The sequence below is a fragment of the Ixodes scapularis genome, unplaced genomic scaffold, assembly GCF_016920785.2.
Source record: "Ixodes scapularis isolate PalLabHiFi unplaced genomic scaffold, ASM1692078v2 PGA_scaffold2__306_contigs__length_199485367, whole genome shotgun sequence".
In the NCBI taxonomy this organism is placed as follows: Eukaryota; Metazoa; Arthropoda; class Arachnida; order Ixodida; family Ixodidae; genus Ixodes; species Ixodes scapularis.
This window is the reverse complement of record NW_024609857.1, coordinates 191,166,193-191,192,754: the sequence shown is the minus strand read 5'-3', so window position 1 is coordinate 191,192,754 and position 26,562 is coordinate 191,166,193. Positions and strand designations below refer to the sequence as shown.

Below are 26,562 nucleotides of genomic sequence, written 5' to 3'. Positions count from 1 at the left end.
TGCCAAGGGCAATGACCAACCTTCTTTATTGCTACAGGAAGTGGATTTCACTTTCAAATCTAGAAACGGCAATGCCGATGTCACTGGCCACTCTGAAATTCCTTTCTTCTCTAGACTGATGCTACTGCAGGGTTTACAGCACCTATCTGGTCAGAAACGATGATTGGTCTTGCTATGCTGCAATGGCCACTGGAAAGCAAATACCGCAACGAATTAGCTCTGTACACAGGGAGTTTTTTATTTTTTATTTTTTTTAAAGCTTTACAGATTTGTTTAAAAAAAGTTACACTTATGCGGTTTGTGCGGGTGAATTATAAGGTCGGGGGTACGTACTATAGGGGGCTCATCGTAACAATCAGTCGGCTAATTAGGTGAAATTTATTAATTACCTTTAAATTAGTGAAAATAGACATATGGTTTCAATTAGAAACTTGCTGAGCATCATCAAAAACCACTAAATCAACTATTTTTAGAAGGACATAATGCAGGGGCAGAATTTTATGGTGTTCCGTAAAAGCACTCTATTTGGACGCATTTCTAGATTTCTGTTTCTTATCGCAGCGCATCTCTGTGCCCGTGGTCCTGCTCCCCAGTTGCTGAGAAGCGTAACAGACATGCCCCCCCCTTCTCCATTCTACCCCCCCCCCTCCATTCCCCCTCCATTCTACGAAGGAGACAAGGAGGTGGCTTTGTGCCACGACCACCGGGGAGCAGGACCGCGGGCACAAATATGCACTTTGATAAGAAACAGAAACCTAGAAACGCGTCCGAAATGTCCCGATTGAGCATTTTCTTCAGAACGCCATAAAATGCTGCACCTGTCTTATATCCTCCTAAAGAGTTGATTTGTTGCTTTTCGATGTTCCGTAACAAGTTTTTAATTGGAACCATATATCTATTTTCACTAATTAAAAATTACCAAATTAGACTTCATTAGCCCAATAATCGTTACGATGAACCGCATATACTATGTCCCCGTGGCCGTATAACTCACCTGGATGAACCGCATAAGTGTAGCTTTCAAGGCTTTATGCTACGAGCCATCTTAGCCTATCCAACACTCCTTGCGTGCCACCTGACTTCACGCTCCGTGTGTCGCTCCAACCCAAGTGACACGCTCTAAGCTATGCATTGGCTCCGGTTGCTCGAAGTATTTGTTGCAGTGGTTCATCATACTGCGAAATGGAGTATAGTATGCCACATGTGTACAAGGTTATCTTTCCTTTCAAAGTGAAACATTGTAAAAACAAGAACCAAACCTTTTTCAAAATTACATATAGCGTGCCATGCAATAGATAATGATATCTCCATGGTTCTCACTGTCAGTCAGTGGTTAATGGAAAGAATGTTCAGAATAAATATGCATTTACTTAATATAAGTTTCAATTAAAAATTTGGTGAGCACAATTTGGAGCAACGAAATTCATCATGACCAGCATAGTTTAGACAGTTTTCTCAATCTATAGTGGCAACAGCTCCACGACAGTAACCCTGTGCTCGCACAACCACAGCATACTGCATCTCCGTTCAAGGCTTATGCTTCATCTCTTTCTGGCTATTTCATCGAAAGGCTGCAGCTATAGTTGTGCTCTTGTCATATGAATGCAGGGCCAACAACGCACAGAGCGAGCTGATACAAAAAAGAGACCTGCAAGGTAAGTTGCAATTGTACGTTGCTTTAAACTGCAGAAAAACTAGCCCAATGCTTTAAAGCTTTCTCAGAATGCTGCACATGTAGTATTCATTTTCACCTCAAGAACTGCAGTAAATAAATTTTGGATCCCTTGTACATGCATTATTGATCAGTTATTCATTATTTTACAAAAATGCACATATTGCAAATGCAAAAAAGCGTAGGTCTTTCTCAGAGAGTCAGGTGTTGTAAGAACTGCTTTGCACAGTGTGTGAACTATGTGCAAAACTAACTTTTGTTTTAATGTGGTAGTATTTTTACAAATGAGAACCCCACCCTTCCTTTCTCACAAATTCTGGCCGTCACATCAAAACGCATCCATGGGTCGTGGAAGAGTAAGATATTTTTCTCCTTATCACTGAATGTGCCGCAGCCTTCACAATGCCTCGCAAGAGAAACATGCTGACCAAAGAGGAGACAACTGGATGGAGGCAGCGACATACTAAATATGACCACGCTCAAAGTGCCGGAAAGGCGGCGGAGGAAAGGGAAAGACGTTTGGCCAGGGATAGAAAAGCAAGGCAAGTTAATTCTGTCACGACCTTGCATCACAGCAGAAGGAGCCATTATGAAGCCGATAAAAGGCAACCATCACGAAGGCGTGTCTTTATAGAAGACGAACAATGCTATAGCATTTTTACGCAGTCTGCAGCAAAGCACAGCAGAAACACTCTTCTTTTCCGGGGTGGCAAAGACCACACAAGTGGCTTTTGATAAAGCCCAGCAAATTTCAAACTGAAACAATGTGGATTTTTATTGCAACATTTGAAACGTCAATTTAAACATTTTAAACGTGATTATTTGGGATGATCTGTAGAACATCACTATGAAACCCCCTTGGTAGTGCACATTAACGGAAGGTTTTAGAGGCCCAGGTGTCAAACCAACAAAGAGCATCCAGAATGGCCTAAAAAAACTAGCATTAACGTAGACCAGAGAATTTTCACGCACCAACAAAATATCAACTGCACCGCACTATGGTGCAATGAACTTTCGTCGAGTATTCGGCACCCACGCTGAACATTGAAAGGACTATTAGGCTTGGTTATGCAACGTGTACTTTTCCCCGATGGAGACTGTCCAGTCTGACACTCCCACTGAATCGGTGGCCAGCATGTTTATTTTATTCATCTTTTTTGATGTACAACTTTAAGACTCTGCCTAAGTTGGCCCAAGTTTTGGACGTTCATTTAGAAGTAACGCCAGTAAGGTTTGATATGTGGCCGGTAAAGTGCTAATACAGTCAAACCTCGATGTAATGAAGTCGGTAAAATTCGGAATTTACTCCGTTACATCGAAATTTTGCTCCATAGAAATTCGGGGCTAACGTTAGAAGAAAGTTTCCACAAATGTTTCTCGGGTGCACAAAACTCACCGAGGACGCCTTTATTTTGGTTGGAAGTAGTCCGTCACCTTAATCTGGGCCACTTTTGGAATTATTATTGGCATCACACGACATTCGCATTGCCAGACGGCCTGCATCGCGTCTTCGTCTTGCTGTGTGCTCGTGAACCGCCTCAAAACATTAATCGCGTCCACCACCTCGCGGTTACTGGGCACATAGCAGGTGTCTTGCTCATCAGGCTCGATGTCGTCCCCGTCTTCAGAGTTCCCACGAACATCGCTAGCTATCGCCTCGTTGGTCCTTTCCTCCGTTGCAATGACAGCAGCGTCAGCTTACAGAAGGTTGTGTAGGTTGACGTTGTCGGGGGCGGCTCCATCGCCTTCAAAGCTCCATCACCCAGAACAAGAAACGCACGCTTTTAGTTAGGCCTCAAAACGAACTAGGCAGCGCGAACGAAGCCGACGGACGAAACGGCGGCGGCTCTAGTCTCCTCTGGTGGCCGTTCTATACACCACACTCACCAGATTCGGCCCGTTTCATCTTTTGTGCTTTATCAGGGGCCCGTTTCAGCGCATGTGCTTCCCAAAATCTCCTTTGGGACCCTAACATTTGTGACGAATTGTCCATGAAACTTCGTTACATTGAAATTTCGGCGAACGAGACTTCGTTACATAGAGGTCAAAAATACATGGCGTCATACACTTGCGGTTAGAAAAGGTTATGTACTTCGTTACATCGAGGGTTTCGTTACATAGAAGTTTGTTACATCGAGGTTTGACTGTATGTATGGTTTGTCTCAACATTAGAAATGTAGCAAAAGCTCCTCGCACCAGGATCTTTCTACCCTTTCCATTATAGCAGAGCAAGCACCAGAGAGGAGGAAACTTCGTCCTGCTAGTTTAAACCCGCAACAGGCCATAGGTAAGTACAACTCACCATACTATAAACCTTCTCGGTCGACTGGAGGGTTTGGGTCCTTGTACTTTTCGTTCCTGGAAGGAGAAAACGATATGTGCATTCCATCATTGGGTCTATACTTCGTTTCAGCCTCGGTCCAGACGCAGCCGATGCTACAAGCGCGAGCATCTGGCCCAGAACAGTGCTTGCACTGCACGAGCGCGCGTGCTTGGCAGGGATGCTGAAAGCCCGGAGCTCGCGCTTGTAGCTTTGGCTGCGTCTGGACCGAAGCTGAAACGAAGTATAAGACAAGAGCTTGGGAAACTCTTATTAAGCTAACATAGTTGCAGCATGTGCAGTGACGAAACACGGAATACTATAGAACCAATGCTTCGGTGACCCCTTCTGGATCGGTGGAAGTGATGCGGGACTCCATCTACCACGGGGAAGGGCGGTTTTTGACGATTCCAAGGACAGAAGGGTGAATGAAGAAAATTAAATGCACACACACCAATTTTGAAACTCTGAAACGGGAAATAATCAACCCTACACATTCTGTGCACCTAGATGGTCTATTTAGTTTTTGTGGACAGCTAGCATAAATTAAAAAAAGTAACATTGTTCGGCTCAACTGACGATCGAGGGCTTCGCACATCCTGAGAAGGCCTTCAGGGACCCTAAAAAGTCCGTAGACCTCCATTTGAAAAGCACTGCTATTGATGATCAGCCCCTACTTAGTAGATTTCTTTGAAGTCTACCAGCGATTAAAGCCCAAGGACCAGGAACAGAAAGTCAGATTATCAAGTCATAAATATGTTAACAGTAAGGAATAAAGGCAGCAATAACATACAAGGTTGCAGGCAACTTAAAAACATGCTTCATCCTTTTCTTAATTCTTTGCTTTTTGACATTTCTTGTTCCCAAACATTTCTTGCATTCATTCTTCCATATTTCATAAAAAAAGGTCTGGATTTTTATGGTGCAAAGGTTCTGACCACAAACAGATTGACTCCATGCTAAGGCTTGACATCATTCAAGTGCCTCTTGCTCTTTCTAAACATGCTTGGCAAGCAGTTATCTACTGTTTTTTATGCTCTATGGCAAGGGTGGCCAGGCTGACCCGGCCTAAGAGCCGCACACAAAACCACAAAGTTTCTAAAAGCCGCTGGGGGGGGGGGGCAAACTTTTGACTAGAGCAGGAGCGGCCAAGCCGCAGCTCTTCGCGTGTGAAAGTGCGGCTTGCAACTCCCTCCCCTACACCCCCCCCCCCCACCACTGCCCTGCCTCCTTCCCGGTCACACGAGCTTTTCTCCAGAAAGACAAATGGAAAATGTTTTAAATCGAAAGACAAGTTGCGGTTTGGTAGTCTTGCGCTACTGCTACCTTAGCACAGTTGGACTGCTTTGGACTCGGATAGATTTAAAGTAGTTCAAGTTTCGTTCATTGCTCTAGACAAAAATTTGCCCCCCCCCCCTCCCCTCCTCCCCCTCCCTCCCTCCCTCCCTCCCTCCCTCCCTCCCTCCTTCCTCCCTCCTCCTCCTCCTCCTCCTCCTCCTCCTCCTCCTCCTCCTCCTCCTCCTCCTCCTCCTCCTCCTCCTCCTCCTCCTCCCTCCTCCCCCCCCCCCCCCCCCCCCCCCCGGCAGATCTTAGAAGCTTCATGGTTTTGTGTGCGGCTCTTAGGCCGGGTCAGCTGGCAACCCCTGGTCTAGAGCAATAAACGAAACTCTAACTACTTTTGATCTATCCAAGTCTAAAGCAGTCCAACTGTACTAAGGTAGCAGTAGCGCAAGACTACCAAACCGCAACTTGTCTTTCGACTTAAACCGTTTTCCATTTGTCTTTTTGGAGAAGAGCTCGTGTGACCGGGAAGGAGGCAGGGCAGTGGTGGGGGTGGGGGTGGGGGTGGGGGTGGGGGTGGGGGTGGGTGTAGGGGATGGAGCCGCGAGCCGCACTTTCACACACGAAGAGCCGCATGTGGCTCGCGAGCCACAGCTTGGCCACCCCTGGTCTATGGCCTGCAGACTATACATGTTTAAAAGCTGCGCAGACCATCAAAGGGTGCAGACAATAAAAAGATTCCTTTTTTAAAACTGCTTATCAGTGCAACTGTTAACCAGCACAGTTGTCAAGAAAATGCTGCTTCACGTTGGCCATTACTCAACAAACTGAGAATGCCAGTGTACATCTTACACTCTCAGTACCCCCGCGGGTGATGCGCGAGGGAGCTGCGCCCACGCAGACGGATCAACCATGATCTTGATTGCTAAGCCCCCACTGCTTGGGGTTGTTACGAGTTTTATTACAGGTGAACAAGTGACTGTAGAGTCCTCAAGAATCCCACCCCCCCTTCCCCCCCCCATGGCCGATACTTCCAAAATAAAGAAGAGCACCCATGCCCTTCTTCGTTTTTTTTTTTCTAAAGCAACATGAGTTATAAAAACCATAAATGAAGATGAACTTACATTCATACTGTTCTATTAGTTGGCACAGAGTGCCAATTTTTTGGAAACTTGTCATTTTTAACAGAAGTAAGACATGAATGAAGTAGACAACTAGTGCAGATCCCACACCACAAGTCGACTACCTAAAGAAAAACTGTTCTTTTTGAGCCAAAATTTGCCCTCGCGGGCTATTCGCAGGGTGCGGACCATAGCACAGAAAATATCGAAATAACTACTGTGTGATGCATGTTCAAGATCCCAGAATAGCAGCCATACCAGACTGGCCAAATTGCGTACCTCCAGAAGACTTAACAAATTTGGGGGTTTTACGTGCCAAACATACGACGGGCATCTGGCACGCCCCAGCGGAGGACTGAGGATTAATTTCGACCACCTGGGGATCTTTTGACGTGCAACCGAAAGCTCGGTTACCACGGCGCCTTCTCCGCAATAAGCCTCCGTCATATTGCGGGCACCTCGGTCGGGATTCGAACCCGCCACCTGGGGATCCATAGGCCGGCGCTCTCGCCTCGGAGCCACCGAGGCGGCTACCAGAAGACTTACCCGGGCACCTTTTAAGCACTCTAGCTTCCCACCGTCCATACCGTAACCCCCATAGAACAAATATGGCTTTCTAAGGACACTCCGCAAAAGCAGTCCTTAAATTATGGTGGTGGTGGACATTCCCCGACCAGATAATCAGACCTCATCACAGAAGCAGCATGCAGTAGTTGCAGAGTCGCTCAAAAAGGTTGAGCCAATGGCAGTGCTAAAGTACAATCAAACAGCACATGACACAACAGCTCGGAAGCAGAGTGGTGCAACATGAGAGGTACACCCACTTTGGATACCAGCGATGCTTTGTGGTATAGGTGAGCTTGGTGAGCGCCTCTATTTCGAGCCTCTCGTTTCTGTAGCTGCGGTTGATGTTGTCCAGGCGCACTTGAAGCTTCAGTGCAGAGTCTCCCTGGTAGGGCACATCCAAAAGACGCAAAGATTGTTCTCTTTGGAGACGACTATGATCGAGCCTCGCAAGTCTCAGGTGCATGCAAATACAAGGGTCTAACCTACGAAGAGAGAGCCTAGGTGCCAACCCTCTACACCCCCAAGGGCAGTGTTTTGTGAGCGCCGCAACGCTAGACGATTTAATGCAGCAAAGTTTAAGTGGAGGGCTTCTCGAACTAGTGACGACAAAAAATGGTACATTTAAAAAGAATAATTTAGAGCTCACGAAAAATAATGGCGACAATAATAAACTATATTAATATTTGTAGTGGCACGCTACCACAACACAGCTGAGTGCCCGAGACAACCCATAAGTGAGAGCCAAACAACCAGGTAGGGACAAAAGAGATTTGAGAAACTTTTCAGAGCTACAGTACCGGGAATGTGACCTGAGAAGTACTTGGTCATTACGGGCCATTATTAAAGGGCAACTCCACTCAAAAAGTCGACCCTATCGAAATGACTGATATCGCTTTAGGGGGTCAAAATATGGTCATACCCAAAATATCACCAAACCGACGCCGCATTACCGATTAAAACCAATATTTAAAATGTTCTCCCGGCTCGGTTAGCGGCCAGACAGCGGGTGAGCAACGCTGGCACCTGGTGAGCTAGTGAAGCAACACTGGGCAATGACGTAGGTTTAGTGCTACGCTCTCGCAGGGACGCCGCGGACGCTTCGTTTCCCATGGCATTCTGTGATCCTGCAGACGGCAAGAGGTGCTCACCACATTATCCTGTGTTCCTCTATTTTTATTAGCGTCTAGGCAGTTCCTTTAACTCCAGCACTGCTCCAGCGACAGCGTGAAAGAGAGCGAAGAAGGTGCTGCTCGCTCACACGCGTGTCGTGGAGCCCGAGAGACTTGCCGGACTCGCGTTGGGCAATGTCGAGCACGACTTGTAAAGCTGTGGGTTGCACCAACAATCCGGTGCACAACCTGGAGCGTCGGTTCTACCAGTTCCCAAGAGACCGGAAGAGGCACAAGGTGTGGGTCGGTCCCGTTCGCCGGATAGACTTCGAAAGACCGTCGACTCCGAGCTCCAACGCGTAGCTCTGCCCCCAGGACTTAACGTCAGACACCTACACACGGGATCTGCAGCTGCTGACTGTTGCGGGTTTCTCCACAAAACACGGGTCTTTGATGAACGATGTGGTGCCGTCGCTGTTCAGATACCGTCCGCCGGCTGCTCCAGCACGATCGGCCGGACGCAGCAGGTCGCGGCTGATCTAACTAGCGTGCACATAAAGGCACCTTAGCTTTCGCAACTTGGACCGCTTGTGGATACATCTGTCCATCTATCTCCCATTATTTCTTTTTCTCTGTCTGCAAGCAAGAAACAAATACAGTCACGCTGCGCCGGCACTGACCGCGTCATATTTATGGCAGTCAAATTCGCTTTTCGGCCCGCAAATTTATAAATACACACTAAACCTTACTACCTTTGGTGCATATTAACATAGTGAAGCGGTAAAAAAGAAAATGTGCAACTTCCCTTCTGTTTTGAAACTCCACGTGCGATTGAGCCGACATTGTCGGTGCGTCGGCTCAGGAGCGCGGGGCGAGAACTTGGTCGTGCCGACGACGTGCCACTAATATCAGTGTTGCCAAGCTGCTTCAGCCGGTAGTTTCGGTTTCGCCGTGCCGCCGGAACGATACTTGGATCCGCGATATCTACAAAACTATACACACTACAGAAAAACAAATTCTATCTCGTGTCTCAGGGTCACCGACTAAACGACCATAACCCAAAAAATTGTAAAAATGGAGTGGAGTTGCCCTTTAACGAGGAATAGTCTGCTGATATTAACCGCATAACAATACAATCTTCCATTGCAATTAAAAGGCACATCTATGTGAAACAGGAGTATGTCTATCCATGGCATTCTGGTCTAGCCTAGAGGAAAAGAGGTTTTCCCTCCTGCCTTTATTAAAATACTAATTTAGTCTTCAAATTTAGGCACGCTATTGATTCCAGGTGAATATTCCTTACAGTAACAGGCTTTCATTTCAAAAACCTGTCAAAAGCCTGAACAAAAGAAAATGCCCAAGCTTCATGCAGCATGAAAGGTAACTAAACAGAATTTTAACTCTGTCCAAAAAGAGTACCAATGGAATATAAAACCCTGAAGAAAAGTAAATATGCAAGATAGTTTGTTCCAACTGTTCATTTCCACAGCCAAAAGTATAAACCAAGTATTGCTTTCCATAGAGTTGTTGATTACAGGTTTAATGGCACAAAAGCTACTGAGGCCGTATATCACCAAGTGAAACTAATTTAGGACAGTCAAGAATAGCAATGCAATGACAATGTTAAAAAATTGTAACTGGTGTGATATGCCAAATTTTAACGATAATCTAAAATATGAATGAACGATACTAAAGGCTCATTACCAAGCAAAACCTTGGGATGAAATGCAAGATGTTCCTTAAAAAGCTCTGGAAAGCATGATTGACTTCGATCATGATAAAAGCTACAATGCCACAAAATTTGCAAACTAGTCAAAACTACCCAGCAGTAGTCACACAATTTTGCGTCCTCGCCACAGAATGTAGTGGTGTGTCAAGTGGGAACGGCCAATTCACAGGCAGCAAAGAACTTCAAGGCGACGGACTCTTTGAAAGGAGTTCTCCCAAATTCCCAAGATTTGTTTGACAATGTAAAGATTGTTTTCTTTTTTGACATCCCATTCCAGCTGCTACGAGTTAAAGGTTGATTTCTTAAATAGTCACTTATAATCCTGGTGGGGCAGGCCAAAGGAGGCTTTTGTAGAATCCTTCGCAGATGCAGCCAGTTTATCTGCTTTATTTTCTCTAATGCCCCTCAGGCTCGGTGCCCAGCAAAATTTGACGGCTTGTTCGAGCTGGAGAGCCCGAAGTTTTACACATAGAAGCTGTGTTAAAGGTGCACTAAAGACGTTTCTGAGATTGTCTGTCCTTGGTGATAACTGATCTTACGGGCTCTGAGCATCCTAGAAATCCAAAAATGATACTTGTGCGACGTCTATTTCCCTACTAAAAATGTGATCGAAGTTTGTGCCATGCCCCTTTCTGAGCGGAAAAATCTGGAGCACAGAATCCAGCTGAAGCATGCCCGTCATCACACCGCCTGCGCCTCCACTGAATTCTGCGCTCCAGATTTTTCTGCACAGAAAGGATGTGGCACGAACTTCGATCACATCTTTAGTAGGGAAATAGGCGTCGCACAAGCGTAATTTTTCGATTTCTGGGATGCTGCGATCCCGTAGAATGAGTTATCACCAAGAAAGTGCACCTTTAAGAGATTCTACATAGGTTTAAGAGAGGAGACAGCCAGAAGAGCACTTTGGGATCTACAAATATAAGTTTTTCTTATTGTGTCGACATTGGTTATAATGAAGTCGGTTATAACGAAATAGTGGCTAACAGCAAAGTGATCAAAATTTCCCATTTCCACTTTTTCAATGCATTTGTGCCCATTTTTAGCAAAGGAAATTGAGCAGCTCTTGCAGATATAGCGAAGAGAAATTTTGTGATCATTTAAAAAAAGAACAGAATTCGGAAAGTTTATGAAGTCTCGGACTGCCGCCCTTTGCTGCTGCGGCCAAGAAGTTGCCCAGAAGAGGCTGCAGAAGATGCCAGAAAAGCCGCCAGCGGCAGTCTCTGCAACGTGTCTGCTCCCCGCTCCTCATCTGGCAAGCGGCTTGACCGCATCGCACGCTTTTGAAGCCGTCGGGGCATGCCAATAGGGGCATTCGGAGCGCTAGCGACAACGTACCGGCGGAGGTGACGGAGAGAGCCTAGGTTTAAGAGAGGGAGCAGTAAGTGTGCCTGCATTTGATTGTCGCGTGGCCAGTGTGGCGAGGAAACTGGGCGGAAAGGCGGACACGTTTGCAGAAGATTAACGCTTTCGTTAATCTTCGTTAATCGGGGTCCCACAAACCACGGGACCGCGATCGAGCAGCTGCCCCATCTCTTAAATCTAGGCTCTCTATATTGACAACAGACAAGCTTGAGTGCTAACTCGATGCCATGCACGCTTCTTTGTATGTTTCGTGATCCGTGTCAGCGTCTGGTCAGTGAGGTCGCTTTTGCATGAAAGTCTACTTGGCTCAAGCACTCATTCGGCGAAGAATCGCCACTCAACGATGGAGAGTCCCGGCACCGCCAGCAGCTCGACAGGGAACACAAAAGCAATCTCCCTGAATCAAAAGTGTGCCATCCTCGACGGAGTGCGCAATAACATAAAAATGCCGTCTACTGCCAGCGTCCTCCGCGGGGCCATCGCAGCTGTCAACACGGTCCGTACGTAGCAGCATCTTTTTTTGATCGGAACTTCTCGCAGTTGGCGAGAAGCGGCTTTGATCTAGCAGAGGATGCGTGCAGGGAAAACTCGACCACTTTCTGCAGGCTAGATAAACAGGTGCTTGTGACAACCAGTGTTATCTTTTTTTTTCCATGTTACTTGTACGAGTCTATATACAACGAAGAAGCGGATATAGCGAAGCGATTTCCGATTCCCGTTGACTTCGTTATAACCGGTCTTGACAGTATCATTCTCAAGTATAAGCTATACAGTCATCAATATGCCATACATCTCAGCAGCAAAAATGCTGGCAACAGTTGAGCTTTCTAGCTATTCTGAAGCAAACTGAATGCATGACACAGCTTACAAAGGAGATTGTTTTTGCTTCATCCATATAAAACTGAGTATAAGCTCTATACTTATGCTCCAAAGACAAAAACTCTGTCTGAAGAACTGTTTTCATTAGAGTTCACTGGCAGCTGCCTCCACAACACAAGGGGAATAAGGCATCATCTTGTGCCCTTGAGATTCAACAGAAGATCCTACTTTTAATGCTCCTTCAGAATGAACAAGAGCTTAGAAGTGAACGGGCAAGCCCATTTTTTATCTCACGTGTCTATATTTGGGTGGGACAAGCCGATTAAGCCCTTTTTTACCAATTCAGAGAAAGTTATAAAGCTGCTTGCACCTCCGATTCAGGAAAAATTTTAGTGTGCTTTGAAGGCACTTTAAAATTCACAAGACAGTTTCAATACATACCTCATTCAACTTAGGGTCAACTCTGGGAAGTGGCTGCAAGGCAAGAGAGAAAACAGTCATTTCAGTACAAAGTTTTAAAATTGATTAAAGAATAGCTGACAAGGCGAGGAACTAAGCAGCTAGGAGCGCCATACATATATTTCAGTACGAGTCTGTTCTAAGAATAAGAAATGCTTGTCTGTGCGATGTGCTGTTGTTTACTCTCATCGGTTTGAAAAGGAGCCTTTTCAAAGTATCAGGGTGGCAGGTGTCTAACTAAGGAGTCATCTTCAAGGCTAAACCTCCTAGCAAAGCATCAGCAGCTACTCTGGGGTTATGTTTTATCATGAGTAAAGCTGAGATTTCCGGGACATGTCCCGATTTAGAAGTGTCCTCAACTACCAGTACACATATATGAAGAAATTTCCTTTTGGTTTTCGTCACCTGTGTTGTACTGAATTGTCCCGATTTTATGTTGAGTGTCCCGATTTTCCATTAAGTCTCCAGTTACTGAACTGAGACGCCTGTATGCAATGTGCCTTTCAACCATTGATAACATTTTGCATCGGCAAAGAACCAGCGTGGCATTCTTTCGCCAACAGTTCAAACAGCATATGAACTGCATGCGCTGCTCTAGATGAGCCGGCTTCCTTCCCTGCCTTCTAAAGCAATGGATATACACCACCACCAACCGATAGTGCCACACACACTCCTAATGGTTGCTGCCGGCGGGTCTGCACCAGAAAGAACCGCGCGCAATCGGTCTGCAATGACTTACGGCGACGCATTACTGTTTATGCACGCACTACTGTTGGCGCATTGTTGCTGGACGGCTCTGCGAAAGACAAACTTTGTAAGTCACTTCAAGAAAACCCTGACATAGAGTGGTACGTTCACAAAAAACTCCAAATGGCGTTCATGACTCCAAACAAGCCCTCAAGTTTTTGCCGCTTGTCTCTGTGAAAGTGAAGCAACCGTTCTCGAAACTTTAAGGATTCGTTCCATTCCTTCCTTCAATGCACGAGATTAGAACGTGTGTTTTGGAATAATAAATAGAATACATATTCTAACACTAATAAACACTCTGAGCGCACTCACATAAGAGCACATTGTCTCGGGAAGTGGACCGAAGCTTCGGCAATTCCTGTCCCTATTTAGTCCCAATTTCAGCACTAATTCTGTCCCGGAAATCTCGGCTCTAATTATGAGGGTTGGAATTTAAACGAATGCAGAGATGAAAACCAGAGACTCAGTTGATCCCACATAAAAAATGCAAGGAACTGCATACACGAGCTAAATTTTCCATTACCCGAATGGCACAGGACTCCTATTAGAATCATGCAACACGAGCACTGCGACAGTGTTCTATTAAGTCCTCAAAATTTGGGGAGGGGCACGTAAAGGTAACTTTTAGCAAAAACTTCTCGGCTCAAGGTTTGCAGTGAAATTCAGTTCTCGACCCTTGCCTAAGATGAACCATGGCAGGTATTTTCGATCAGGGCGCTCCAAAAAACCACTCAGCATTTCTTTGGGCCATTTTAAGGTCTAAGCAGAGCTCTTTCTGGAAATTTTCTATGCACACACATGCCAAGTCTCACTAAGCAGCTAGTTTTTCCTGCTCAGTAGAGGCATGAGCAGATATCATTGTCCCATTAACCACTGACCGGTAAGTATAGTGTCCAAGGCAAGAGTTAACACTGAATGATCCAAGCAACTCTACTCCAGACCGTAGTAGGCTGTTCGGAAAGCGCTTTTCTTGGGTCTACTATCTTAAAAATATGGCTTCATACACTTGCTGCTGAATGCCTTCTTCACTTAGAAAGAGCAGTGCTATGTGCAGACACCATGCACCACGACCAAAAATAGCTATATGCACGACGCAAAGTTTTTGTGTCTTGCCTGGTTTACGGGAGACAGAAGGGAGGAGTGTTTACGGGAGACAGAAGGGAGGCGTGTTTACCCAAGGCTTGGGTAAACACGCCTCAGTGAATCATGCACTAGTTTTTAGTAGCTTACAAATATGACTATGCACATTGAGAAAAAATATTTGTCGTCAAAGTGTGTCTATAAAGCATGTGTCCACGAAAAGTTGTCCATTACATGTGTTTTGACGAAACAATATTTCGGTCCAAACATTTCATTGAACACCGCTTCATTGAAGTCGTTTCGCAGAGCACCATTTCATAAAACGCCGTTTCATTGAATACCACCTAGTTGAGCAGTAGAAATTTTGCATATAATATAAGAAATAGTTTTTTCATAACACCAGAAGGATGGTAGACCTTTCTTTCCCTACAGAGAGGGGAACTAATAATAAAAAAACTATTTCCTCTGCTATCCCTTCTATTTCTAATTTTTGTTCTATAGTAACTCATGACCTGTGCTGCTAATGTGACCAAAAATAAACGGGAACATCACTTTAACATCTTACGAAACCTATGGTCATAGGGTGCGGTGGCACGGCTGCTGGCAGTGACGAAGGTATGTCCCTTCAAGGGTGAATCCTCGTCCTTGAGGAAACATTGTTTCAAGCACGAAGGTATTCTTGAAGCAATGACATAACTCCATGTTGCATGAAAAAGACAAAAAGATGCATCTCCCCTGTTTATTTTTCTGTAATCGGCAGAACCGTGAATCTGCCGAATTTTCAACCTACGTTCTTAGAAGGGAAGCTACTGCCCTAGTATGGAATGAAAACACAAGTAAATAGATAAACACTAAATAAAAAAATTGCGGTGGCTTCACTCCACTATGCCAGGATATACGTAGCGTGAGCTTATGCGCACAAAATGAGAGGCGCTATTAAGTGGCTCCGGTGCAGCGTCAGACTTGCCTACTGCGCAACGGAGGCGCACAGCTGGGCACGCGGCGGCGCCAGTGTGCCTGCCGCGGCTCCGACGTCACTCCATTGGAATAAGCAGACCGGCGAGGCGCGCGCAGCGGCGGCGGCGGCTTTGGCGCGCCAGCTGTGCGCCGTGTGACGTCACTGCTCCTCGTGCATGCACAGACCGGCGAGGCGCACGCGGCAGCGGCGGCTCCGGTGCGCCGTGCGACGTCACTGCTCCTCGCGCTTAGGCAGCACGGCTCTTTGACAGCCACGCGAAACTGCTCAACCTCAGCCAGTGTAGCTCACGCTACAAAAAGGAGCAGAGAAGAACAGTTATATTCCTTTTGGGATGTACCTTTTGTGCGTGAACAGCTAGGGAACAAAGTATGTGGTATAGTACAGCCACTTATCTTAGCTGAAAACAGTAAGTCGCACACTCATTTTATTTTTGTTATGTTCTATGATCCAGTAACAAAACTTTGGAAATTCTATTTCTTGTGAGAACGTGAACACAACTCTGAAGCAAGAGTAATACTCCAAAAATCGATAAAGTGAAATTTGATGAAACTGCGTCCAGCGATTCAATGAAAGCGCGTTCAATGAAATGTCTACTTATTCAATGAAATGTTTGGTACCCAACAACAGGGACCACACATCCACCACTAAATGGCGTGAGCTCGCCTCGTCGTGTGTATAGCCATTTTCCATCGAGGAGATTGAGGTGCACGATGTCCTGCGTGTTGCATCACTCATTTAAAAAAAAAAGAAAAGTTTCCTGTGTCTACAATTGCAGAAAGGTTACTTTTCTGACAAGTGTGCGGTCATCGCTGAAATAAAAGGGGTAGCATGAATGGCCGTGCGTCACCTTGGTGTGCTCGTAAGGAAATTCCTGCTCGGGGTGCCAGCAAACGATAGTGGAGCCATCGTCTGTCAGCACGATCATGTGGCTCCTGGAAAATTAGAAACAGTCAACGCCACCGACTCGTAAGAATATTACACCCGGGGTCGCGACAGGTCGGCGGATAAAGCAATAGATCATCTGCTATATCTCTCAAGCGCCCCGGCCCGCACTAAAAGAATCATGGGAACGGTGTTCCTTCAGCTCTCTAGTGATCGGTAATTTCGATCCTATCCTTGGTTACACAGCTTTTGAGTGTAATTCGAAGTCACCCTGAACAAGCACCTGATATACCCCAATGACCTTGTTGTAAATTGTAAATTGGACACATCCTACTCACGGGAAACAGCCGTACAGTGCTCGTGTAAATGGGCGGTTGACGAAAACGAGGAAGAAAAGAAGGGGTTAGGGCTCGGGGCAGATCGAAGAAGAAGATGGACGGAACGACTGCGATGACCGACACCAGCAGATTAACTTCGCCATGTAAATAGCAAATCCATTTTGTTTCTTACCGCAAGTCTTTGACGTTCAATTAACGCAACAACTGAATGGTGCCGAAACCCGGGACTTCAAGCCAGGAACGACCCTCAGCGAAATGAAGTCAGTTGCTGAGCAGCGAACGAGTGAACGCCATGGACTAACCTCGAAGGAAATTTGGATCGACATCGGAACAAGTAAGCAACTCTATTACCCGAAGCTTACCAACCTCTCGATTTATTCAAACATGAAAAGGGTGCGAACGAAAAGGACTGCTCGCAGAGCACAAAACACCCGAATTGTCAGAGAGGCCACCGCTATTCTCAACACTGCGGATGTAATTCAAATCGAGGCCATAGCAAGAAAGCTTGAGGTAAATTATGAAGAACTCAAGAAGCTAAACACCGAGCTCGAGCCCTTCATTGCTAATGGAGATCTCGAGAATGAATACCAGTCGGTAATTGAGTATGAGGAAGAAACGACCCACACCTTGAGCATGCTTCAAAGTCGAGCAGTGCAACTACGTTCTGGTGAACCAGCGCGACCATCAACATCGGCAATTGCCTCGCGAAGCGAAGAACGAAGACGGAGCGGTATTAAACTACCGAAGTTGCAGCTGCAATCCTTTAAGGGCGAGCTTGCTGAGTGGCAGCCATTTTGGCAACAATTCAAGCGTGCCGTTCACGAAAACGGAGAGCTATCAAGCGGCGAGAAATTTCAATACTTAAGGACGCTGGTTAGTGGACCCGCAAGGGCATCTATCGCTGGTCTCCAAGTGACGGATGCGTGCTACAACGACGCGATTGAAATTTTAACTAGACAGTTTGGAGACTACAGGTGAATCCAGCAAGACCACCTTACAAAGCTTCGAACGCTTCCAAGTGTCACCTACTCAAACAACACCAAGGGTTTGAGGAGACTTTACGATCAGGTGCAAACCTACATCCGCGGTCTTCATGGACTTGGTGTCAGCTCAGACAGCTACTCGACCATGCTGATGGACATTATCATCAAGGCTCTTCCATCTGAAATAGTGGTGGATTTCTACCGACATGCTGGCCATTCTGAAAGGAAGACCATCCATCCGGACCAGGGAGATGTGGCTGCACATTCATCTCCACCCACATTACAAGCAGAACTGGGGTCAATCTCAGGTACTTCCAGAACTGCTGAGCTGTCCGCCAGACCAACACCTCGAACTGAGGACGTTCAACTGAACAGCAGAAGGGCGGAGGGAGATTTGCAGAAGTTGCTCGAATATCTGCTAATCGAGATCGAGAGTAGAGAAAGATCTGGTGTCAGAGATGATCGTCCACCAAGAAAAAATCGAGAGCAACTACATCAACGAGCTCATCTTCCGACTTCTGCGGTTCTCCACGCCAAAGCTCGAGATAACAAGGAGTGCATTTTTTGCAAAACTACAGGACACAGCACGGAAAACTGCACCAGTAGCATCTCTCTGATGGAGAACAAGAAGAAACTCTCAGGAGAAATGCAATGTTTCCGGTGCACCCTAAGAGGGCATAGGTCAAAGGACTGTCACAGGAAATTGTCTTGCACTTCCTGTGCGGGGCGGCACGCAACATCCATGTGCGACCCGACCTGGAAGCCTTCAGCGAACACTAGTGCAACACAAACCATGACGACTAGCGTTCAAAGCGCTGGCACTGCTAGCACTGAGATTTCGATAGACGACGACGTCCTACTTCAGACCTTTCGAACCTGGGTGGTCGAGAATGGGAATACTGTCTACGCACGTGCCATCTTAGACGGTGGAAGTCAGCGAACGTTTATACGAGAAGACGTTTCTCGCAAGTTGAATCTTAAAGGGATACTACAACGAAATTTCGGCGCTCATTTTTTGGTCTATGTGTGTTCAAAAGAGCAGTATCACATGAAACATACCAATATCTTGTTAAAAAGGTCTCGAAAAGGAATTTTAAAACGAATTAAACGATTAGCAAAGAGCACCTGGTGGATGTCGCTAACGCCTCGTTTGTAATGCTCGTCTAGGAACCCTGACAGCTAGTGACGGAGGTTGTCTCGTCTCCGGCCACGACGAGAGAAGGGGGGAAGGAGGAACTCCCCTCTTCCCAAGAATCCCTTTTGTGTGTCGCAGAACTCGCAATTGTCCCCCTAGAAGATTATAAAAGATTAACCCGTCACTCAAAATTCGTACAAAAGCAGCCGCTTCGTTGGCTGGAACGACTAGGCCATCCTCTCGACGTCAGCCTCGCCGTAGCTTTGCTCGTCTTGAGACACCTACGTCACGATTGCGTTCGATGTCACGTGCTCTAAGCTGGGCCTTCTCCGAGCGCTTGCCAGAGTGGGCCGTTTATAGCGAAAAATACAGCCACCAGGATCAAAATACAAACATGCAATTGTCATTTACGGATATTGTGGATCATATTCAACCTATTTTTGAACTCGACGGGAATATTTCAAATTTCGTTGAAGTATCCCTTTAAGGTGCTAGGAGAGACCAGACTATGCTTGAACACCTTTGGAAGTTCTACTTCACTGCCGCAAACACGAAGGCTGGTTCAAGTGAAGCTGCGTTGTCAGTACAACAACGAAGAATGCAGCGTTGAAGCGGTAGAAATCCCATTTATATGCGAGGACATTGTTCAGATACCTGTAAACCATAAGTTTGTCCGCAGCATTGAAGAAGACAGAGGCTGCATCGCTGAGAAACTTCTCTTCCCCGGCGTTCCTACTGAACCAGGCATAAGCCTGCTCATTGGGTCGGACCAAATCTGGAAAGTCGCCAGTGAGCGGGCGCAACGTTGTGAAAGCAACTGCAGCTTGATGGCTTTAGACACTAAATTTGGATGGACATTTCAAGGACCCGTAACGCTGCAGTGCTCGCTTACTGGCCGCGCCAACACGATGGTCTACTAAAGATCGGAACCATCGAAGCCGTAGATGATGCGACCTTACGCAGCTTTTGGGACATTGAAAGCATAGGAATAGCAGACAACGCATGCAGCTCAGGTGAGGAACAAAACAAGGTGTGGAACGACTTCAAACGAACCATTGCAAAAGTGAATGGACGGTATGAGGTGTGCTTGCCATGGAAACCTAACGCAGGGGAGCTAAATGATAACCGAGCCACTGCTATAAAACGACTCGAGGGATTGCAGAAGAGGCTATCACGCAACGAGTCCCTCTCCAAAGAATATAGCAACGCTATACTACCTTAATGATGGACATGCGGAGAAGGTTCCCTCAGAGCTACCATGCACAAACTCATGCACCTACTATATGCCTCACCAAGCAGTGATCCGAATGAACTCTGAAACTACAAAACTGCGAGTCGTGTTCGACGTGTCGTCCCATGCAAATGAAGCTGCTTCACTGAACGATCATCTAGGGAAGGGGCCCAACATGAACGCGGATCTAGTCGAGGTTCTAATACGCTTTCGAACGTATCCTTTTGCTCTCACAGCAGACATAGAAAAGGCCTTTCTTCAAGTGAGCGTGAGACCCGAGGATCGTGACGCACTCCGTTTTCTGTGGTTTGACACTAAGTCTGAAACGTCAAACAAAGAGCCACCAACTGAAGAATGGAGGATGACACGCAGCCATTTGGAACATCGGCAAGCCCATTCCTTCCATCGGCTACTCTGAAACATCATTTACAAAATGTGACAGGAGATATGAAGGATACTTCAAGACTTCTTCAAAGGTCATTCTATGTAGATGACTTGCTCTTCGGAACGAAAACAATAGAAGAGGCTGCGGATCTACATAAGCAAGCCAATGAGATTTTGAAATCTGCAGGCATGACACTGCGAAAATGGGCAACCAACGCAAGGCATCTTCAGGATATGCTTGACGAGGGTCATTACACGTCAACGTTTTCAGAACCCAGAGGAATTCTTGGACTGCGATGGAGACGGGATAACGACACTTTGTTGATTCCAGTCAAGATTGTACTCAACTTCATCAACGGCAACAGCACAATGAAGCGTTGTGTACTATGTGCTCCAGCGAGGGCCTTCGACCCACTTCGACTTATTTCCCCGTTTGTAATAAGAGTGAGGTCTTGTTTCAGCGATTGTGGGAACGCGGACTGAACTGGGACGAAGAGCTTCCTGAAGACCTCTCAGGAGACTCGCAACAATGGTGCAAAGAGGTTTCACAGATAATAGATATTGCCACCAACCGGTGTGTCATAAGCACACAAGAAGAGCACAAGACGTCTCTACAACTGCATGTCTTCTGTGATGCCAGTCCCCTCGCTTATAGAACGTGTGGCTACCTGAGGGTGAAAGAAATGAATGGGAAGACAGATGTCAGTCTGGTATTCTCCAAGACTAGGGTAGCGCCGATAAAACGTTTGACACTTCCGCGCCTGGAGCTTATGGCAGCAGTGATTGGGAACCGAATAGGCAACTACCTAAAAAAGATGATGGACGTCCAGGAGGTATTCTTCTGGACAGACAGCGCTATTGTTCTTCACTGGATCAAGGGTTCAGCAGTAAAGTGGAAACCTTTTGTGTCTAATAGGGTTACCGAAATTCAATCTGGAGGGGAACCGGCCAGTTGGAACCACTGCCCTGGACCTGAGAACCCTGTGGACTTGATGACGCGAGGAATATCAATAGGTAAATTACGAACGAGTCAACTCTGGTGGAACGGCCCTAGGTGGCTCTCTGAAGACAGAGACACCTGGCCAGGTGTCATTACAAGCGAAAATATCCCGATGGAAGTAGAAGAAGAGGAACGAAAGAGTAAACATCAGGTGCTTCAGATACAAACCAAAGTAACGACACCTCTTTTGAAGCTGGAACGATACAGTAGAATAGGACTACTACTACGAGTTACTGCTTGGATAAGGTTTGTTAATAACTGTAGAACGCCTCAAAATCGCACCAAAGGTCCTCTATAACTGAAGAGATTGAAAGAGCAGAACTGCATTGGGTCAGGCGAACGCAAGAGGAGGCTTACCCCAAAGAGCTCAACGAACTGCTGGAGGGAGGGAGATTGACCGAGAAGTCCAGCATCATCGCTCTCAACCCCTACCTCGACGCACACCGGCTCATGAGAGTTGGCGGACGGCTACAAAATATGAACGAAGCAGTGGAGATCAGGCACCCATTAATACAGCCACTTGAGCATCCTTTCACTGAACTGCTGATTAAGGACATGCATAGGCGTACACTCCATGGAGGACTTCAAGACACTGTGACACAGTTACGTGAACTTTATTGGGTGCCAAGGGCACGACAGACTGTCAACAAGGTTATAAACCGATGCAACGCCTGCGCAAGGTCAAGAGTCAAAAGAGCATCAGCACCGACTGCACCACTTCCAAAAGACCGCGTAAATGAGGCGAGCTCATTTGAAGTAGTAGGAGAGGACTTTGCCGGACCTTTGTTAGTCAGATCCGGACACCCCGAGAAAAAAGCATATATAGCACTATTTACTTGTGCAGTAACTCGTGCTGTCCACCTGGAACTAGTTACAAGCCTCGCAACTCCAACATTTCTCATGGCCTTCCAGAGATTTACAACAAGGAGAGGGACACCTAGAGTGATATACAGCGACAACACCTTAACTTTCAAGAGAGCCTCAAAGGACGTCCGCAACTTATGGAACGCGCTGAAAGACAAAAGAGTGCAAGAACACTCAGTGATGTGATTGGCCTAAGCCGTTTTGGAGCACCTTTCGGAGCAGCCAAAACAGTGTTTTGGAGCAGCAAAAGTGCACTTTGGAGCAGATATTCTTAGAAAAATAAAATTATTTGTTTTAAGTGCTGGACAAACGAAGGACACTTTTCTCGCCGCAGTAAACATATTATAGTCAAGTTAGACCACCTGGGAGTCTTTCAACATGTAACTGAAATGCCAATCACATGAAACATAATTCAATGCTTCAAGGAGCGATGCAACTATTTTTGTACTTTGCGCAAATACCGCTTAAAACGGATCCCTGACGTTAATGACCTATGAAACACGCGTTCGTTTTTCACCCCACGCAAAAGAAGTCCCAGAAAAAAATTAAAGAAAAACCAGCAGCGTTCACTCCAACTCGTAGCCAGAACAAGTGGCCACGTGATCTTGAGCCGATTATATGCCACCAGTGATCATAGCCACGCGCTGGGGTTGGCAAAGCGCAGGACACGCGCTGAGTTCCAGACATTGTTATGGCTCGGCTGTTGTCGTCGTTGCAGCGATTGGACATGGGTCACTACCCGAATGTTTCTCGAGCTAGCAATTATCACGAGCCCAAGTCGAGTACCCACGCAATGCTCGGGTCCAATCTATGAACTCCATTTAAATATCGTCACTTGGGTGTACTGCGATCCCCACGTTACGTCATCAAATTTTGCAAAGGAGAGATTGAATGAAAATGATCGCTTTTGTCCTTGAAATTACACCACAACAAAGGAGTTTCTCGGCCAGTGGCGTTGCGTGTGAGTATCCTTAAGTCCCAGGTGTGCCAGTAAGCTCGTGTCAAGTGAAAAACATTCCAATTGAATATCGTTGCTCTGCTCCTTTCAGTAAAATGGTACATATATATGTCCCTGATATAGGTAACTAAAAACCAAACTGCATCTATTAAAATTTATTTTAAAGTGACCATGCAGCTTAGTATTAAATATCGCGGCATTAGGTTGACTAGTTATATAATAAATAGAAGCAGTCTCTAACTGTTGATCCACGTTACCACTGCAGTGCAATACGAAATTGTCACGCAAGCGGAGATAGCTCTTCGATCGAAACCATGCCACTCCGCTCCGTCGCCAACTGGTTGCCAAAATTGTACACAAAATGTAACTGTCCAGCATACGACAAAAAACAGCCCAGCCGCACGTGCTTGCCAGAGCGGCTGGCGAGGTATAAGCTAAACATACAGAAAAAAAAGAATCTGAGCACATCGATGCAAGATATCACGAGCCAGGGTCAGAAAGTTCTTGGAGCGCTTTGAGCAACGACTGAACTCGAGACAAACAAGCGCGCTGTGCGAGTTCAGCGTAACAGACATTGCCTTCTTTGCTTTAGCTCACTTCATTTCACCAACTCTCTTGCGGCAGATTTTTCAAGTACCGGCGATCCCTCGAAAAAAAGCTTACCGAGAGAAACCCAGGCAAAACTTCGACACAGCAGTCTTTGATCTAGAGGAAATTTTTTTAGTAGAGCATTAAACAAGAATAAGAATGTTGGTGAAGATTAAGGCGGTCCTTACGTTTCAGTTTAGAAAGTGCCATATCTGCAGCGACGTGGCGACGGCAACACTCGACATCGCGCGACCAGTACGACTGGCAGGCAGGTACCAAATGTAATTTTCCCACGGCCATTGCTTTCAGGAGCAAGTGCTTCAGCTCACAAAGTAACTCCCGCCGCGCAAAAACGTGGTTTCGTTTCAGAGCATGATGACATGGCTGGTACCCACGCTGGTGTCGGAGCGTCCGCAGACACCCGCGTCTATCGTTGAAAAATTTTTGAAAAAACGCGAGACAACGAGAGGACGAGAGCGTGAAACGAGAGACGGCGGGAAAAACCATGCAAGACCGGATGAACGAGTGATGCAGGGTACTTTGTGTCAGGTGCCTGCTTGCGCCATTTAGCTCACGCGTGCTCATTACAGTACTCAGCTTAGATTTGGTTTTGAAAGGCGAGCAAAATTGGTTCTTTGGCGCAAGCTTGGCGCAGATTACCTATATTTTGGCGAAATGTATCAAGATGTAGCAGGGTTAGCCCTTCGGCGCAGTCTGGTGCAATTGGCGCAGCAATCACATCACTGGAACACTACACCGAACAACGAATACAGTGGAAATTCATTGTTGACCGAGCTGCCTGGGGGGGGGTTTGGGAGCGTATGGTACGCACTGTCAAAACAAGCCTTCGGAAAGCTCTAGGAAGAAATTTCTGCAGTTTTGAAGAGCTTACCACTATACTCCATGAGATTGAGGCAGTCGTTAACTCACGGCCCCTCTCATTCCTGCATGCCTCTCCCGACGAGCCCGAAGCGTTGACCCCGGCGCATTTTCTGACTGGAAAGCGACTGACAGCTCTTCCAACTGCGGGTTCTGAGAAACTCCAAACCTCTACGAGAGAAAATGTCACCCGGCGTTGGAGAAAGCATCAACAACTACTAGAACACTTTTGGCAGCGGTGGCGAAAAGAATACTTGCTCCAGCTGCGATCAGCACACGAAACAACTTGTCACCGAAACAGCCAAGTTCAAGAAGGAGACCTGGTTCTAGTTGAGGAGAACAAAACGCCCAGACACCTGTGGCGGACTGGACGAATTGGGCAGGTATTCTACGGCCGGGACGGTATAGTGCGATCCTGCGCTGTGAACTTGCCAGGCGGACAAGTGTTGAAAAGACCCGTCCAACTTTTATATCCGCTAGAGCTTTATATTGAATGAGCGATCTAATAACGCTCATTTGGGGGCAGTCTGTTGTAAATTGGACACCTCCTACTCACGGGAAACAGCCGTACAGTGCTCGTGTAAATGGGCGGTTGACGAAAACGAGGAAAAAAAGAAGGGGTTAGGGCTCGGGGCAGATAGAAGAAGAAGATGGACGGAATGACTGCGATGACCGACACCAGCAGATTAACTTCGCCATGTAAATAGCAAATCCATTTTGTTTCTTACCGTAAGTCCTTGACGTTCAATTAACGCAACAGACCTGTCATATCACTTTTAAAATTTCTCCTCAATGTTAGTGTTTTTGATACTACGCATGCTGTCCACCCTTCAACCTGGACGGTCTGCAGAAATCTCTTACATTATTATCATTCTCGCACAGCTTCAAAGACGCTGATATTAAGTTAGAAACGCTAAAAATGCTATGAACAGCTCCGCGGACTCGGAGCTAAATCCTGGTTTTTGTTGTTGTGAATGATCGGCTTTTTAAGCAATTCCTGCTGAAACAAAAATCACGAGAATGATAATTTTGTAAGAGAGTTCTGCAGCTCAGCAAGGTTGAAAGGTGGATCGCATGCACAGTATCAAAAATGCTAACATTGACAAAAAATTTTAAAAGTTATATGACAGGTCCTTGGGGTTCTTCATGCGCTTACTCAGGGTGACTCCGAATTACACTCAAGAACTGTGTAACCATGGAATTGGTCCAAATTAGCTATCTATAGGGAGCTGAAGGAACACCGTTCCCATGATTTCTCGAGTGCGGGCCGGAACGCTTGTGAATATTGCAAATGGAGTATTCCCTCTGTCTTCTCCGTTGCTTGGTAGCTAGTAGCGAGCCCCTTCTTTCGTTTGGAATGGCCCGTGGAGAAAATACTCGTCAAATAAAATTAAACTCACTTGTCATTTGGATTCGCCGTTGTGCTGTAGTCACGACCTGTGCAAACAGTAGGAAGAATTGCGTAGAGTTATTTATTAACACTATTCGAAGAGCCTGGGTCACGGTTTCCATATGCCAGACTCGAACCCCACTGAAATTTCCTTTTGTTTGTGTAAGAAAATCACGTATTACTTCAATGGAGAACGACGCAAACAACTCACCGAGCGGTAGCGCAACAAAAGCAGCACGGGTGCGTTGGAAACCCAAGAGATGTCGTAGAGCCGTTAACTTGCTAAATGTCAGCATGTTTCTATATGAAGTGCGGCGTCAACGACAGTTTCCAACGTACGAGGTCGGTTTCAGAAATAAAATTACAGTGGCCACTGTAAAAATAGTACCCTAACCAGCAGCAGAAAAACTCAACCACATGGCACATCTGGGCAGATCACACAGTTTACAAGTTGAGGCATGCTCTTTCAGTAAATCTTGGGAATCCAGATGGCGCACCGTACTCAATTTTTATTTCAGTAGTTTATTTAAACTTTTGTTTTTAATATAATACCTTATTCGCTATTAAACATAGTATATCTTACTTTGTATTTTATTAAAAAATATAACAATAAGTTCAGCACCCAAACCAAACGGAAACTGAAACCAAGTAAGTGTGAAACGTTTGCGCAATTGGACATACG

General features: G+C 46.2%; 1 protein-coding gene across 1 annotated transcript; it reads right to left on the bottom strand.

Annotated features, from left to right (window-relative positions):
- Positions 1–26,346, bottom strand: LOC115317103 (39S ribosomal protein L42, mitochondrial). The gene is made up of 7 exons (XM_040214627.3): positions 26,092–26,346; positions 25,891–25,927; positions 16,096–16,180; positions 12,425–12,457; positions 7,219–7,343; positions 3,975–4,030; positions 1–189 (listed from the first exon to the last, which is right to left on the bottom strand). Exons 1-6 carry the CDS (start codon positions 26,174–26,176, stop codon positions 3,979–3,981), a joined length of 417 nt encoding a protein of 138 aa, XP_040070561.2. The 5' UTR covers positions 26,177–26,346; the 3' UTR covers positions 1–189; positions 3,975–3,978.
- Between the last annotated feature and the right edge of the window lie 216 nt (positions 26,347–26,562).

Coding starts and splice junctions, on each gene's coding strand:
- LOC115317103 (XM_040214627.3), bottom strand. CDS start 26,176: ATGCTGACATTTAGCAAGTTAACGGCTCTACGACATCTCTTGGGTTTC. Junction 16,181..25,890: donor ACGGCGAATCCAAATGACAA/GTGAGTTTAATT, acceptor CTAATTTTCCAG/GAGCCACATGATCGTGCTGA. Junction 7,344..12,424: donor TTGACCCTAAGTTGAATGAG/GTATGTATTGAA, acceptor GTGCCCTACCAG/GGAGACTCTGCACTGAAGCT.